Source organism: Cherax quadricarinatus, chromosome 76, assembly GCF_038502225.1.
Source record: "Cherax quadricarinatus isolate ZL_2023a chromosome 76, ASM3850222v1, whole genome shotgun sequence".
In the NCBI taxonomy this organism is placed as follows: Eukaryota; Metazoa; Arthropoda; class Malacostraca; order Decapoda; family Parastacidae; genus Cherax; species Cherax quadricarinatus.
Genome location: NC_091367.1, coordinates 677401 through 695401, shown reverse-complemented (window position 1 = coordinate 695401; position 18001 = coordinate 677401). Strand labels below are relative to the sequence as shown.

Below are 18001 nucleotides of genomic sequence, written 5' to 3'. Positions count from 1 at the left end.
TCCGCAAACAAGGACACTTCTGAGTCTATCCCTTCCGTTATGTCATTCACATATACCAAGAACAGCACAGGTCCTAGGACTGACCCCTGTGGAACCCCGCCAGTCACAGGCGCCCACTCTGACATCTCGTCACGTACCATGACTCGTTGTTGCCTCCCTGTCAGGTATTCTCTGATCCATTGCAGTGACTTTCCTGTTATGTGTGCCTGATCCTCTAGCTTTTGCATTAACCTCTTGTGAGGAACTGTGTCGAAGGCCTTCTTGCAATCCAAAAAAATGCAGTCGATCCACCCCTCTCTCTCTTGTCTTACTTCTGTCACCTTGTCATAAAAAACTAGTAGGTTTGTGACACAGGATTTTCCCTCCCTGAAACCATGCTGGTTGTCAATTATACACTCGTTTCTTTCCAGGTGCTCCACCACTCTCCTCATGATGATCTTCTCCATGACCTTGCATACTATACACGTTAGTGATACAGGTCTGTAGTTTAGTGCCTCATGTCTGTCTCCCTTTTTAAAAATTGGGACTACATTTGCCATCTTCCATGCCTCGTTGAGTTGCCCAGTTTCAAATGATGTGTTGAAGATCTTTGTTAACGGTACACACAGTATCTCTGCTCCCCCTTTAAGGACCCACGGAGAGTTGTTGTCTGGTCCCACCGCCTTTGAGGTGTCAAGTTCGCATAGCAGCTTCTTCACCTCCTCCTTGGTTATATGTACCTCATCCAGCACTTGCTGGTGCACCCCCCTGCTCTGATTTCCTGGAGTCCTACTGGTTTCCACTGTAAGTACTTCTTTAAATCTTGTGTTGAGCTCCTGACATACCTCCCGGTCGTTTCTTGTGAATTCCCCATCACCCTTCCTCAGTCTGATTACCTGGTCCTTGACTGTTGTTTTCCTCCTGATGTGGCTGTACAACAGCTTCGGGTCAGTCTTGACTTTCGATGCTATGTCATTTTCGTATTGCCGCTGAGCCTCCCTTCTTATCTGTGCATATTCGTTTCTGGCTCTTCGGCTAATCTCTTTATTTTCCTGAGTTCTCTGTCTTCTGTACCTTTTCCATTCTCTAGTACACCTAGTTTTTGCCTCCCTACACCTTTGGGTGAACCAAGGACTCGTTCTGTTCTTCCCATTATTTCTGTTTCCCTTGGGAACAAACCTCTCCTCTGCCTCCTTGCATTTTGTTGCCACATAGTCCATCATTTCTTGTACTGGTTTTCCTGTCAGTTCCCTCTCCCACTGAATGTCTTGAAAGAAGTTCAAGCCTAAGTAGTTCCTCCTTTGGTAGTTTGGTTTTTCCCACCCTATTCCTGCTGCTCTCTCCACTTGGAGCTCAACTATGTAGTCGAAGCACAGAACCACATGATCACTATCTCCCAGGGGCCTTTCATACATGATATCCTCGATGTCAGAACTACTCAAGGTGAATACAAGGTCCAGTCTTGCTGGTTCATCCTCTCCTCTCTCTCTGGTAGTGTCTCTTAACATGTTGATGCTTGAGGTTTTCCAGTACCACATCCATCATCTTGGCTCTCCATGTTTTGGGACCCCCATGGGGCTCCAGGTTTTCCCAGTCAATCTCCTTGTGATTGAAATCACCCATAACTAGTAACTTTGCTCCCCCCATGTGTGCTCTCCTGGCCACCTCGGCTAGTGTGTCGACCATTGCTCTGTTGCTCTCATCGTATTCTTCTCTTGGCCTCCTGCAGTTCTGTGGTGGGTTGTACATTACTGCAATTATCACCTTATGTCCCTCAGACTGGATTGTTCCTACTAATTACCTACTGATTACCTCATTCTCCTCCTGTTCTTCAAGTTTCTCCTACGTATGGACTGATGAAGCCACTGTGTGGCGAAACGTTTCCTGTGCCATCCATTCCTTCCATTTTCTCAAACCCCCACTGGTTTTTAATGAGCAGTGCAACTCCTCCTCCCCCTCTCCTCCCTCTGTCTTTCCTGAGGATTTGATATCCGGATGGAAAGATTGAATCTGTTATTATTCTGGTGAGTTTTGTTTCTGTGAGTGCTATTATGTCTGGGGATGTCTCCTTGATTCTTTCGTGCCACTCATACTTATTTGTTATTCCATCTGCATTTGTATACCTCACCTTCAACTTCTTTTCTAAGACTGTGGTCTGGGAGGTGTATTGGGGTTGAGGAAGTGGAGACCTGATAAGGAACTATGGGTGGTTGCTGTGGGGGTGGAGTTTGTAATGCAATGGGTGGGGGCATTGGATGTGGCATGGGTGTTTTGGTTTAGAGTATTTGGTTGCACTGGGGTTGACCTGGTGTGTGTGTGTGTGTGTGTGTGTGTGTGTGTGTGTGTGTGTGTGTGTGTGTGTGTGTGTGTGTGTGTGTGTGTGTGTGTGTGTGTGCGCGCGCGCGCGCGCATGCGCATGTTTTGTGTTTTACAGGAATAAGAACCATTAAGAAACAGAAAATACTTCTTCAAAAGATCTGCATGATTTACCTGCCATTCTGAATGTTCATGAGACAAAAATAAAAAGACCAAATGATGATAATCATAACTGACAATAAAAGAAATAAAAAATAATAAAGGAGAAAAAGAAAAGGCAAACGCAGAGAGGATGATGATACCTCATTCCACCCTGACTCCCTCCCTATTTCCTCTGCAATAATTCTTTCATCTCCTCCGCTAGCATATTTTACCCTTCAGGAGCTTCAAGTAAAACTTAACCATGGATGGACACAGGATCCATAAAGGACACATGGCAAGGCAAAGGAGGCAATGCTCTTATCTTCTCTCTCCTTAACATGATGCTCATAATAACCCTGGGTCCCTGTATTGTTTCTTGCTGCTCCTCTACTACCGTACATTATGCATGAATCAACTATATTCTACATATACAATACATTAATGCTTCAAGTTATCAACATGATAAATTTGAAGGGATTACCTAAATTTTTTGAAGGATGTAATTAAAGATACAAATAACCAGCACATAAGAGAAAAACTTATGGTGACGTTTTGATCTACTAGTTAATGATAAAAGTCAGACTGAAATGTCTTCAAGAAGGCGCTGGACAGGCACCTAAATTCAGTACCTGACCAGACAGGCTGTCGTTCATATGTCGATTTGCGTGCGGCCAACATTAACAGCCTGGCTGATCAGGCCCTGATCCACCATGAGGCCTGGTCACAGACCAGGTCGCAGGGGCATTGACCCCTGAAACCCTCTCCAGGTATACTCCAGGTATAAGTTGCTTTCTCCTATGTCTGAGTTATTTGCGCATTATTCCAGTCACAGTATTGTGCCTTTTCATTCTTTACATAATTAAAGGTAAAAAAGATTAAAATCTCAGAACCCCCATTCTATATCTGTAAGTGAGTGTTTAGTGGTTATATTACAGAACATCTTGACTGTACTACTTTCCAATGAAAATGTAGCGTATCAACTGACGAAAAAAAACACCTAACTGAAAATTCTGCTTAAAAAAGGTCACTAGATGGACCAATGTCCTATTTCAATGGAGAGTTTTATTTCATGAATATTGTATACGTGAGTGTGTAGTGTATTTACAGTTAATACAAAGAGGTATTTTCCAGATATCAAGAAATAAGTAGAAGCAAAAAAGTGGGAAAGTTAAGAAAGTTAAAAGGAATACAACCAGGAATACTTAGTAGGCCTAAAATTCAATCAGCCTTCTAGTTTCAAATACAGTACTGTATTTCACAGTTAATAACTTGGTTCTAGGGATTTACAGTAATACATACTTATGTTAGTAAATGTAGTGTACTTACATCCTCTGGAGACATAACTCCATACTGCCGGTGTTGATACTGCGGCTGATTTGATCCCCTCTGACAATTTGTCCGCTGCTGGCCAGCCAAGTGGAAGCCATCCTCAGTTGTTGTCTTCTTGTAAACTGGGTTGTCGAAGTTCATGCTGTGCACAGATCGTTTGCGGAAGTAGCGGTAGATCATGTATGCCATCTGCAGTTGGTTAAAAACGACAATATTCTACAACTCTGCTTAATTACATAAAAGACAAGGTCAGTTAAGACAGAACTACTCCAACATTTTCAAGTTCTACACAAATGTACATCTCACAGCTTGATGCTCAAATGAAAGAAAGCATATGCTCGAGTAATCAGCAAAATTACATTAAAATTATCCTCCAAGAATTAGACACATGCATTAGCAAACACTGGAAAAGAAGTACGAACAAGATATAGTAGGGAAAACGCAAGAGGAAAGGGGAGGGTAGGAAAAGCGACATGTCAAGAAGTCGGGAGGTAGAAAGAGGAAGTAGCAAGAATAATAGTAAGCAAGAGGAAAGGGGAGATATTACAAAGTAGTCACAGAGATAGCAAAATACAGCAGATACTTCAAGGGCATAAGAGAAAAAATCAAAGATGCAGAAATACTTCACCCTTCATATCACCGACTTATTCCAATAAAAAAGTAGTCCTTTGTGTGAGCTCAAGTGATAAAACTAAATAAAAAAAAAAGTACCTGAAATCCAATATGAACCAAACAATGCAAAATTTTGGCACATTGGTGAAACAAAACAGAAGTGAATAAAGTGCATTATTTTCTTCACGGGTCAAATTGCTCATTTCCTCTACCAAGCGCCAATACAACGGATGAACACTGTTTAGGTTACTCTATTAGCTAAATTTATTTTGGTGATACTGATAAATTAATTTATAATTGAATAATGATGTGAATGATGCTGGTGTGTGCGATGTTGGTATGTGTGATGCTGGTATGTGTGTGATGCCGGTATGTGTGTGATGCTGGTATGTGTATGATGGTACATGTGTGACGCTGTGAGTGACAATGGAGTGTGTAATGTGGGTAGTTGACAATGGAGTGTGTAATGTGGGTGAGTGACAATGTAGGGTGTAATGCTGGTGTGAATAACGAGATGAATGGCGTGAAAAAAAAGCTTCCTATCCATCGGTTTGTGTGTGAGTGAAGAGTGTGTGACTTACGGCTGAGGCGATGCAGAGGACGCCTAGCGCTGCCAGGATAGCAGCCACCGCCACGTTGCCTTCTTCCCCTTCTGCAGGAGACTCGATCTGGGGCGGAGCCTGCTTCATCTCGGGTACCATGGTGCTGCTAACTTCTTCTGCAACAAATCAATGCAACGTATTAGAAAATCAAATAAGACGACCTAGTAATGTTCGTGATATTTTTTTACTAAATGCATAACAATAAATACACATTTATGTGCCTACCTACTTGTATATCATTCTGCAGAGTACAATTTATGGATCACCATTAGCAACAATACCATATTTAGCTTAAAAAATAGTATCTTTTACTAAAAGTAATTTGGAAACAAATGTTCAATACTGCAAATCCTGTACTCCCAATAAATAAATAAATAAAACAGCTGTGACTCGATCCCTGTAACCATAAATCGATTAATGAGTACGTGCGTGCACGCACGCACACACACACACACACACACACACACACACACACACACACACACACACACACACACACACACACACACAGTATAAAATACTGATGAAAGCAAAATGCTTGGATAATAGACGACTGCTCCTCGGCGTATTACTACAATTTTAGTTTGAATTTTAAAATAATAAGTTATGTAATCTAACGAAACTAAACATATTTAACCCAACCTAAAACAATCTAACCTTAATGACCTTATTCTGTCACCGGTAGATATGCGAATGACATGTACTAATCGTTGATTAACTTGGAAGTGCTGCACCACCTAAATATTTTCGCTAATATTTCCCGCGGAAATGCTTGTAGACAGCTAAGCTCTAATGGTAATGACTAGTGTTATAGAAGAAAAATAGGAGAGGGGGGTAGCCCTCTCGTCCACTTTTTTTTAGTGACAAAAAAAAAAAATAAAACGCCAACACTCAAAGCCGTTACTACTACCATAACTACCACCACCAGTCCCGTCCCTCTTTCTCTCTTTTGGTTTTTCTCGCATAGTTATAACTTGATAATGGTTCCAAACATTAGGAAATGTCGTCCTCAGTTCTCTCTTAAGTGTGGGGTTATTGTTGAAAAAGAGGAGTTTCAGAGTACTCAATTAAAAGAAAAGACAAAATGATGTAACGCCAGTGCACGAAGATGCGTTTGACAGTAGTCTAGAGAGAGCAGTCAACTAAAAATCTCGAGACAAGAAGCCCCTGTAGGAAAAAACGTATCCTCAATGTCTCGATAACCGCAAACGTGTCTCAGACATAACTGTCGGTGTTGATCACTAAGTTTGAAGGAATCAGGTTTGATGTAAGGTGATGAATGTTACAACACGCTCATTTACGTCAGAGCATCTGAATACAATATGACAGGAAGTCACATACTTGTTAAAAAAAAAAAAACGCTACTAGATTTGTCTGTACAAAACCCGCTACATCTAGTATGAACATAAAAGCAAATTAAGTCCGTCTGTTACTGCGTCACAGGACATTCAAATGCCCATGTGATCCTCTTCACAGGATCAGTCGATCATAATGAAAGATTTTATTGTTGCTTAGAGAATCTCAGATTATTATAGTTTTGGAGATGCACTAAACCCATTGGGGCCATACAGCACTTGGAGAATGGAAGGTCATCAGGTTTGATCTGGCTAAGGGGAGTGTAGCTCCAATTCCTTAGATCAACAGCCCCTTAGCCGATCTCCAGCACCCCTTTAAGGGTGAAATACTGACCCTGTTTGTCATGTTTGTAAGTACTATTTTATACAGGCTGTGTGATCCTGTACATTTGTATAATGAGGGTTTGTTTTCTGGCACGACGTGAATAATATGTAGTCACATTATTTAGTTTAAACAAAACGCGTAGCGTTTTGTTTATACTAAATAATGTTTATAGTACTAGAGAGATCTAAACAGTCTCCTTTGTGTGTTTTGTGGAACCTTACGACCAGGACAATTTTTTTCATTTAACCAAACGGTATTTTTTTTAAGACTGTTTCAGGAGGGCTACTTGGCAGATGTAAAAACGGCGAACACAGTTTTCACTGCGTTATAAGTTGTATTAAACATTTTCCCAAACAAAATTTCTTAAACCCAGAGAATTTAGACATTAAATAAAACCTAGTCAGCTTTAGTAAATCTAATATCCTGGTAAGGTTAACTGGATCCCTATATTCTAGTCAAGGATATTAAACTACGATATATTCAATATTTACCGAGATATATTCAGGTTTACTAACCCATTTTTATCGGGGGGCGCTAAGCCCGTAGGGATTATACAGCGCCTGTGGAGGGGGGTGGAAGGCATTCAGGCTCAATTCAGGGAAGTGCAGGGCAGATCCAATTCCGTAGAACAAGAGCCCCTCATCAGCCTCAAGTAACCTCCCTCGTGGGTACTAAATCCAGATTTCTCAGTCAATAACACAATACTTTCAATAATATCCCTTCTAGATGTCCAAGGCTTTCATTCCCACAATATTACCACTACCTCTGCCAGCCATTTTCATTTTAATTTAACAATATAAATTCAAACTCCCCTGCCGTCTCTATATTTAACTTGGACTTATAAGGCAACTGCCAGAGGTACAGCCACTGCATGTTCTGCAGTGAACTTTATTCCCTTCTAGTTTATCATTATTACGGCGTTCGTAATAATGATAAACTAGGCGAGAGAAGTGATGATGAAGTTTCACTATGAAGACAACGAACAACTGGAATGACCAAGATCTCAAGAATCGAAAAGTTGCAAATAAAAAGCAATAGTGTTCGCATTGTGTATTTTTCCAAGAACCTCACGTATCAAACTACGATATACAATAGCCATGATATATAAAAGGTAATACAATAGACACGGCATACAAAAAAACAAGTAGCCACGATACACACAGTTCGCGTTACTTGCAAAAAAATAGGGAAAAGCAAAAAAGTTTATTTATAACACCGGGAAAAAAAACCACTCGGGTAAGACTGGTAGATTGTAATTTAAAATTTGTAAAATAAAGAGTACCGGGCATCATGAGTGTGGTGAGGGAGAGAGGACGAGGAGACGCTTTCTGGATAAACATCAGCTAGATGTGCCACGCGTGGCATAAAAAAACTCATCAAGGACGTTGGAATTTCAAGAGGACTTTGACCAAGGAGATCACTCAGTACGCACACAAAACACTAAATCATCAAGGACGTTGGAATTTCAAGAGGACTTTGACCAAGGAGATCACTCAGTACGCACACAAAACACTAAATGACAAAAAAAAAACGAGATGAGAAATACCAGTTTGACAAGAATCTTGCAAGTCTTCGTGAGAAAAGTACCGTACGAAGCCTTGCGAGTGTTTAAGGACGGACAGACCGAGGTACGTCAATACAAACTTTATAATAAACGCAGGGACAAACTGACTAATGAAGGTACGCAGGATAACAAGAAAAATAAATATTCTCTCTCGGAACAAATGGCGAGGACGTTAACAATGTGCGAGTCGTCTTTCTCACAGATAACTAATACCAGGCAGAAACAGTGGAGAAATCTGCATAAGAGAGCGAGCATGGAAAAGACAACATAAAATCGGAGCCAGCTTTAAATGCTGCCCATATGTCTGCTGAACCCACTTATGCCATGGCTCTAGCCAGTTACTACTACCCCCTCTCCAACCCATCCCCCGTGAAGGATCTCAGAATCATCCTCCCACTGATCCTCTCCATCTGTTTAGATCCTTTTAACAGTTCTGAGTCCTTCACACTGGTTTTCGATAGTTTACAATAGTAACGGATCCTTTATGTTGCAATAAATTCCTTTACACTTATGATGTGCAATACGATTATGCTTATCTTAATTTTAAATTACACACACACACACAATATGTATGTGTGTATATATATATATATATATATATATAATATATATATATATATATATATATACATATATATATATATATATATATATATAATATATATATATATATAATTTCACGAAACTAGTGATTTTGAATTGTGGCTTGGCCACGACTCAATCCTGAGTTCCCATGCCCAGCCCTGTGTGAAATGAACGAAGTACACATCTCTATATACTGGACCACCATCCCTGTGAATTGGTGCATATTTTACACTGGTTTAAGATCCTTTCGTCAGTATGATCATTTACACTGGTGTAGAATCATTTATGTCAGTACTGCATCCCTTTCGAAAGCTGCTCCAGAATTCCGTTCGTCAACTTAGTATCTATTTGAAAGACCTTTAAAGGCGGTTAGACAAATGAATACTGGAGTACAGCTCCAGCAGCTGCAAGGTTAAGATCGAGAAGCGAGATAAAACGAGAGACGAGTAGCAAAAGGAGCCAGAGCCTACAATTTACATTACCTAAAAAAAAAAAAATAAGTTGGTTGGGGAACCGGCGAGTCCGTAGTTACGTAGTATAATCAAACATCACCCGAGGCTCACTGTACCTCGGAGACATTTGCAAGACTTGCTCATCTGTGATCAGTATTCAGGGAGTTGAACAGTCACGTAGGACACTACAGTTTAACCTATGTATACAAACCTCTATAGATGTTCCAAAGGTTTACAGCTTGACTCGACCCAAAGCTGAAACGCGATTAGAGCTGAACCTGACAATTCTGGAGTCGAGGTGGATTAGGAAAGTCATGACTGGTCAAATTCTCAGCAACCTTGATAGGACAGACTGTTCAAAAAGAGAAGAGAGAGCACAAGACAACGTATAGGAGCTAAGAAACCTAAGTCATAAAAAGAAGGCAGGAAGCACTGATTCAGCTTAAGTGATACAAAAGAGTAAGACACTGCTAAATTGGAAATATACAACTTAAAAAAATTTCTTTGTCCGCCCTTGGAGTATTTTACAATTCAGTTTAATATCTCTCAAGCTACATCGACACGTACTGCGCTCTGACTCACTAGCCAAAACATCTAACCGAAACATATCAACGCCCGGTGGCCTGGTGGCTAAAGCTCTCGCTTCACACACGGAGGGGCCCGGGTTCGATTCCCGGCGGGTGGAAACATATCGACGCGTTTCCTTACACCTGTTGTCCTGTTCACCTAGCAGCAAATAGGTACCTTCGTGTTAGTAGACTGGTGTGGGTCGCATCCTGGGGGACAAGATTGAGGACCCCAATGGAAATAGAAAGTCCTCGATGACGCACAGACTTTCTTGGGTTATCCTGGGTGGCTAACCCTCCCGGGTTAAAAATCCGAATGAAATTTTAAGAGGAATGAAGGACTAGGGAAGACAACGAACAATATCCTCAGAGGACTTGATAATGGTAGAAAAGGGGCAGACAGAAGTGGAGACTGGGGACAAGGGGGCATTAGTGGAAGTTAAAAACGCAACTGAAGCACAAGGATGTTAGGAAGTATTTATTTATCCTCGGGGTAGTAAGAACGTGGAAAAACATAAGACGAGGTGGTAATGGTACTAAACACACAAGTGGTGAAACTGAATAACAAAAAAAAGAGGAGCTTACGCCGACGTTTCGGTCCGACTTGGACCATTTACAAAGTCACACTGTGTAACTGGTCCAAGTCGGACCGAAACGTCGTCGTAAGCTCCTCTTTCTATGTGCGGGTTATTTGTGTATAGTGAAACTGAATGCATGGAAAAAAGTGGGTTAAAAACAAACACCTTAACTGCTGGGAACGCTTGGAACTTGTACTCGCTGGAGCGCAGGAGAGAGATACATCATAATCTACACCTGGAAAATCCAGGAGGACTGGTCCCTAATCTGCACACAGAAATCATTCCTTGCGAAAGCGAAAGACTTGGCAGGTGACGCAACATACACCCCAGTGAAAAGTAGGGGCGCCATTAGTACACTAAGAGAAAACAATAAGTTTCTGGGGTCCAAGACTGTTCAACAGCCTCCCCCTCGCCATAAGGGGAATTACCAATAGACCCTTGGTTGCCTTCAAGAGGGAGCTGGACGGATACCTAAAGTCAGTACCAGATCAGCTGGGTTGTGGTTCGTACGTTGGACTACATGCTGTCAGCAGTAACATCCTCGTTGATTAGGCCGTGATCCACCGGGAGGCCTGGTCATGGACCGGGCCGCAGGGGAGTTGATCCCCGGATTACCCTCCGGGCAGGTTTACCTGCCACCTACATTCACCTAGCACTAAATAGGTACCTGAGTGCTAGTCGATTGCTATTGGTCGCATTCTGCGGAAAATAATGTTCAAAATGTAAATTACAATCTAGAGTGAGCACCGCAAGCACTGCTGCTGCAACTAGCAATCTCAAGACACATCAGCATGATCGCCTCCGCCGAGGTCGTCACCTTCACAAACACACTAGGAGTTATTTTTTTTTTAAATGATTATTATACTCTTAGCAATAACAAAATTACGCAATATAAATTACGTAGATTAGCCCAAAAAAGTCAAAGCTACCTATTTCCACTGGGGCTCTTGTAATATTTATTTGGTTTTGTTTACTGGTTGACTTACACATAACTGAGATTCTTTGGATAATATATTCGCCAGGAACACGTCCTGACACGGGTATTTTCCAAATGGTGACTCGTCATTGGCTGGCTGGCTACCTACCTACCCAGAGGGTGTTCCGGGGGTCAACGCCCCCGCGGCTCAGTCCTTGACCAGGCCTCCCGGTGTATCAGGGCCTTATCAACCAGGCTGTTGCTACTAGCTCCTCTCAGACTCCACAAACCTGTCTACTACCTTCCCCACTCTCACAGAGCTCATAGGGAGTAGCAAAGGTGTTGCTGCAGGAGTCAGGGTTGCATCTCTGCTGTCTAATGGACCATGTTCTCACGGATATGAAGCTCTCAGCTGTCAAAAACCAGGTTCCGCTGAAGCCACATCATGAGTCATCATGGGTAACTCATGATGTTACCTGGAGGTCAGCTCGGTTATCTGGACCATTTATCTACTGACTGATGACTGACTGGGTGGATAGCTGCAGTGAATAACTACAAGTTTAAGAATTGAGACACTTATGCAACACATGGGAATCTTTATTGAAGAAACGTTTCGCCACACAGTGGCTTCATCAGTCCAATACAAAGTAGAAATGGGTAAGGAGAGTAGAAGTACTCTCCTTACCCATTTCTACTTTGTATTGGACTGATGAAGCCACTGTGTGGCGAAACGTTTCTTCAAGAAAGATTCCCATGTGTTGCATACGTGTCTCAATTCTTCAACTTGTCGGTTTTCAAAACCATTCATCACAACTACAAGTTTATTTCAGTATAATACATTTTTTATACAAAAATGGGTGACACTTCAGAGCCTGTTAAAAGTTATGCAGAAATTCCGGGTAAGCTTAAGCCTAACGTAATACTACAAGGGCATATCACTGTATATGATTATTAAGGATTTTATCTCTGCATAGTTTTCAATGTGCAATTACAATTTTGATTTGCTAAGTACAAAGAAAGCCACTATCCTGCCGAGGCATGATAGTATAGCGGTTGTAAATACTTGGCTACATGGTGGTTTGTTACCAGTTGGTTGAGTATGTGGCGCAGCCAACAAGGTCAGGTAGGACAGGAGTGGCGCAGATCTCACCCCCTCCCAATGACCTTGTAACCAGAGCTAGCAAGAGGACTCTTCATTCATTGTGCCGTACCGAGGCAGCACAACTACAACCCGCACTCCCGACCACCCGCACCTGCCCCAGTAACTAAAATATACACTGGGGACCTACACTGCAATCTTCACTCGCAGACTTAAAAGTAAATACTATACGACGTGTGTGTCACACCCGCTAAGAGAAAACCAGGAATAGATGGAAATGATGTCGACAACAGGATAATAGAAAGGGACAGCAAAGCAAGTCTTTCTTGCATAATATTTCATTCAAACGTGAGCTTTTACATGCCATGAAAAAAACTCACTTCTGTACGAAACAATGGCTATTGACGTCCCTGGTAAAACTCCGGGGTTAAAAATCCGAACAAAATCTTGTCTTAAGCGGACCAAAAGCTGGAGCTTAACACCCAGAAAATAGGGCAAACACAATGTTCACACTACATCACGCGGGAAGAAGAGAAACGAGAAGAGGGTGAAACAAGCCAGATATAAACGATGTTTAGACGAGTATGAAGCAGGAGAAGCGAACGATGGGTTTGTTATTACTCCGAGGGGAAACGATTGTCACCATGACTCTGGAAGGTCCTCCACCTACTGAGGTACGGTTTCCCATAAACCACAGAACAGGTGGAGATATAACCCGTGGTAATCCCCACCCGTTCTGTGGTTTGCTTGCAGTCGTGTTTATTACAGTTTTATGAGTTGTGGTTTCTCGTCTTTGTAAATAGATTGTGTCAAAGTGGAATTGTGTTTTGCTACATATGGCTACATTTCAGCAGAAATAGGAACTTTGTTGTACGTAAGTAGCATTAGATAATTTCAGAGTGGAATGGTATATACTGTTTTATTTATTTTAATACGTGGTCGTCTCTCACTGAGATAGGGTAATCTGGAAAAGAAAAGATTTCAATATCACTTGTTCAGTTACTTTTGCCAAAAGCATGCCAACATCATAGTTCAGATGCACCTCCAAACTGCAGTATCCCCACCCCTCCTTTGTGGTGTAGGCACTGTACTTCCTATCACCCCCTCCCCCTGCTTCCATAGTTCATGCACTGTACTTCCACTCACCCCCCCCCCCCCTCCATAGTGCAGGCACTGTGCTTCCCACCAGCACCCACCTTCCATAGTGTAGGCACTGTACTTCCCATCACTACCCTCCATAGTGCAGGCACTGTACTTCCTGCCACCACCCCCTTTCCATAGTGCAGGCACTGTACTTCCCGCCACCACCCCCTTTCCATAGTGCAGGCACTGTACTTCCCATCACCATCCACCCTCTATAGTGCAGGCACTGCACTTCTCACTACCCCTCCATAGTGCACTGTGCTTCCAGTCACTACCTTCCCTTTACTTTATAATGTAGGTACTGTACTTCCCGCCACCACCCCCTTTCCATAGTGCAGGCACTGTACTTCCCATCACCATCCACCCTCTATAGTGCAGGCACTGCACTTCTCACTACCCCTCCATAGTGCACTGTGCTTCCAGTCACTACCTTCCCTTTACTTTATAATGTAGGTACTGTACTTCCCACCTCCAGAACCCGTCATGTTAAATGGTTTTCCTTAATCCATATACGTATATAATTACCCTACTTGCACTCTAACAGCAAGTCATAAAAATCATTTGCCTCTGTACCTGTCTAATTCACTCAAAATCCTGTTGGATGTCTAGTCCCCTGTCACTCAAAATCTTTGCCTCTCCCCAATCCATCTTTTCTTGTGGTGACCCCTTTGCCTGCTAATGACTAAATTTTGAGTGTTGATGGTGTGTTCCTTAAGGTTGATATATGCTTAGTTGGTACAATTAATTTATTAAGAGAAGCTGTGATTACAATAAACCTTCAATTTAATTGACTTTGAATTAGTGTCTGAAATAAAGCGTGCATAGTCAATCACATTTAAATTAATTGGAACACCTGTCCTTAATGTTTACTTTCAGGAGTAGAGAGAGAGGCATAATATTATGAAAAATACTTGAGTTCTTAGTCCTAAATTTATACACTACCATCATGTAATGGTGTGATGGATATGGGAGAAAATGAAAGATAAACCTTTGAAGGGTAAGGGCATGGAAGGCAGAATAAGTGAACACATTATTAACATCAGTGGGCCTAGACTATCTAACATCTTGCCAGAAGATATCTGAAATGCTACTGGAACAAGTGTAGACATCTTGAAGGAGACTTAACTTTTACCTCTTCCAGTGCCTGTATCAACCAGGCTGTGGTGTATTCATGGACCACTGGGCTGCCAGCTGGCTCATATATCATGGTCTGGTCTAATCTGATGCTTACCTGGTCTAGTCAGCCAGCCAGACAGGCTTGGCCCAGGGTCAAAATGCAGGGGTGGAGCCCAAAAATCCTATATGTACATGTATACAGGACATAATCGGGTGGCCAGCAAATTGGCCATTATTGTTTTCTAACAGAGTTGTAGATGCATGGAACAGTCTTCCCAGTGGGGTGATAGAGGTTAGGACCTTGGGTAGCTTTAAGAAGAGACTGGACAAATATATGAGTGGGAGGGGCTGGGTTTGATTGGTGTCAAGGGGTACGGGAGTTATTTCTTGAGTAGCTTTAGGTAGATGTCGTTTTGATAAGGACCTGCCTCGTATGGGCCATTAGGCCTTCTGCAGTGTTCCTACATTCTTATGTTCTTATGTTCTTATAACCCAAGTAAACAATAGAAACAGACTAAAGGAATAACAGTTATCACACTCATAAAACAAGCTCTCCCCTTTCCTATTAAGTTCTTTACCTTAAAGTGACACCACTTAAGCTTATTGCAAAACAAATTATAATTGCCCGTGTTGCACTGTTCACGGTTTTAGTATGTGTGTTGCGAGTTTCATAGCTGAGCAACACAACGCTGAATACACACATGCAAACCCATTCTACGCTCCTCTCCAAATAGGAACAGAGAAAACAGGAGAGCAAAGAGAAGACGGGTGGGAGGGAGGGAGGAAGGCATCAGCGATCATTAAGGGGATCCCCACCCCTGGGGAGCACCTGGACATGAGTCTTCACTCGCCCCAACCCATACACCACTTACACCAGGGTTTCTTAACCAGGGGGAGGGGTATGGGAACCAAATAATGGGGGGGTATGTGATTGTCTCTGAACATATAAATAATAAATTAGATTAGAATAAACAATCAGCTGTTCTGTTCCTAGCTATCCATATGCAAAGTAAAACAAAGCTACTGACATCTTTTGAAGTCACAAAGAACAAAAAGGCACAATACCGTTACTGGAACAATACACAAATAACCCGCACCTTTGCAATGATCCAAGTCGGACCGAAACGTCACTGTAACCTCCTCTTTCTGTGCGTGTTATTTGTGCACTGCGTTTTGAATTCATACTTGGTACCTAATAGGACTGGTGATGATTTCGACAGTCTGGTGCAGGGGGTATGGCGACATACTGGACAATCCACTGGGGGTATGTAATCGTAAAAAGGTTAAGAACCACTAACTTAAACCCTCTCTACAAGTTGAGCCCCCCCTCCCTCCAAAACACACTACGTATCGGTCCGACTTGGACCATCAACTAGTCACACATAAGGACGAAGGATATATTGTTCCAGTTAGGATACTGTCTTTTTATTCTAAATGTTAATAGTACGAGTCGTGTTATATTGGTACGTACATCGTCTGTTAGCAGAAACCGTCCAGAGTCTATTCAGTACTTGCCCTTATACTGGGCGAGTCATGTAACAGTTGAGCATGCATCAGCGCCCAAGTACCAGCTCTGTTCATTTTAGTTGAAATCCTGGAGCGGTAAAGACGTGTGGCTGCAACACTGTACCTACACACTCCTGTACAATAAACGGCATAACTTAATGGTCTATTACTACTTCCCGTCACCTGGTGAACTCACTGACATGCCCAGGTAGGTCATGACACACATTGGTAATCATTGGGCGAAATCAATGATAATAAGCGATTGGTAATGGCCGCCCACCATGTGTTCCCTGGCTATCATCGGCTGTTTCTGCTCTCCTAAGACCTAAAATATCCCTTCGGGCAGTAGACGTGGAGATTAGGGCTAGAAGCAAGACTGCCACCGTCAAACCAGTTAAAATACACAAATACAAGAGAAACTGACGACGTTTCAGTTCGACGTGTGCGTCTGTAATAATTTTTGTTCATGATTCCTAGATCCCGTTCTCTAACGCGTTCAATATTTTGTCACTGTCAGTCACTGCAACACAATGGTATCTTGGTACAGAATGGAAAACACCCTAGCCAACTTTTTCAAGTGAGAATGGCTAGATTTAAGAGATGTGTCCTCTCAATAATTACATTTTTTCTTCTACTACTGGACTACACCTCACCTTCTGACAGTATATAAGTCTGCATACTGTTGCTTCACCTTTACCTTCCCCACTCTCTAGAGAGACATAGAATACCTGTCGGTACTGTACACCATTTCAATATTAATTCATGTGGCCTGATTTCACTTTCTCCCATTTCTATTACATAGCTTTTATCTACAGTAAATTCCGTCATCAATCAACGTATCCGGATCTTCTTTGTCAAGATTTACAAGAGGGGCTTCCTGCAGCCTACTGTCAACATTAAAATTTCCTAAACGGCATTTCAGTTTCATCTATTAACAATGTGTGGGTATTCGCTAATCATTATTGTCACTCCAACACAAATAGTATACGTTCCCAGCATATCCAAGCCACAACTTTCAAAACCTAATTACCAGTTGATGAATTCACACGGAAAAATGCTCTTTAATATTCATGAAAGTGTGAGCCCTAAAGCGATACCTTCAAAAATAATAATTATTTTGACCCAGGATAACGGTGCATGTGTCCTGTGTATGACAGGTCAACCACATATGTTAATATTATGAACAGTAGGGGTCAAACAGCACCTGTGGAATGGGAAGTAATCAAATTTGTTTATTGGGAGGGTTGCTCCAATTTTAGGGACCCAAAGAACTCTTCACTACTTGAAAGTGTCTGTAGATGTCAACATAGAACATAAAAAAGAGCACTGCAACAAGCCTACTGACCTATACTAGGCAGGTCCAAGTCACCTACTGGCCTAAGCTGGTAGCGGTGTGTACTCAACACTGCACTTCTGACAAGTGTAAACTGCGTACCTCTATGTAGCTGAAACGTGCTAATAAGGTCACTTACATCACTCAAGATAACGCTACGTCAGCCAAGCACCTGATAAAGTGTATCACATCAAGTGAGTCACTACAAGAGTGATAGCATCCTGAAGCGTCACTGAGACTGTCACTCACCTTCATATGGTACTTCCTGCTACTCTAGATACCTTTAACTCTCCTCTTCCCTTTTTCCTCTCTACCGTATGACAAATTTCACTACCTCACCTGAAAACATTGGAAAATCACCCTTTGTAATGGGTGTGTTAGCAAAATACGTCTTACTCTAACCTTGAAAATACTATCGAAATCAGGCTAGCCACACAATATGGTATATCTGATTTTCACGATAAAAACTGGTCATGGAACGATA

The 18001-nt window shown here is 42.0% G+C and overlaps 1 protein-coding gene across 2 annotated transcripts in view; it reads right to left on the bottom strand.

Moving 5' to 3' along the window:
• LOC138854960 (low-density lipoprotein receptor-related protein 8-like) overlaps positions 1–17650 on the bottom strand; it is a 35992-nt gene extending 18342 nt beyond the window's left edge. The window contains exons 1-3 of one of the 2 annotated variants that reach the window (XM_070101120.1): positions 17530–17650; positions 4959–5095; positions 3763–3954 (exon numbers count right to left, since the gene is read on the bottom strand). In XM_070101120.1, coding sequence (XP_069957221.1) covers positions 3763–3954; positions 4959–5078 — 312 coding nt within the window. In that variant the 5' untranslated portion in view covers positions 5079–5095; positions 17530–17650. The remainder of the gene's footprint in view (positions 1–3762; positions 3955–4958; positions 5096–17529) is intronic. The other variant, XM_070101119.1, reaches the window with a different exon arrangement.
• Positions 17651–18001: the final 351 nt, after the last annotated feature.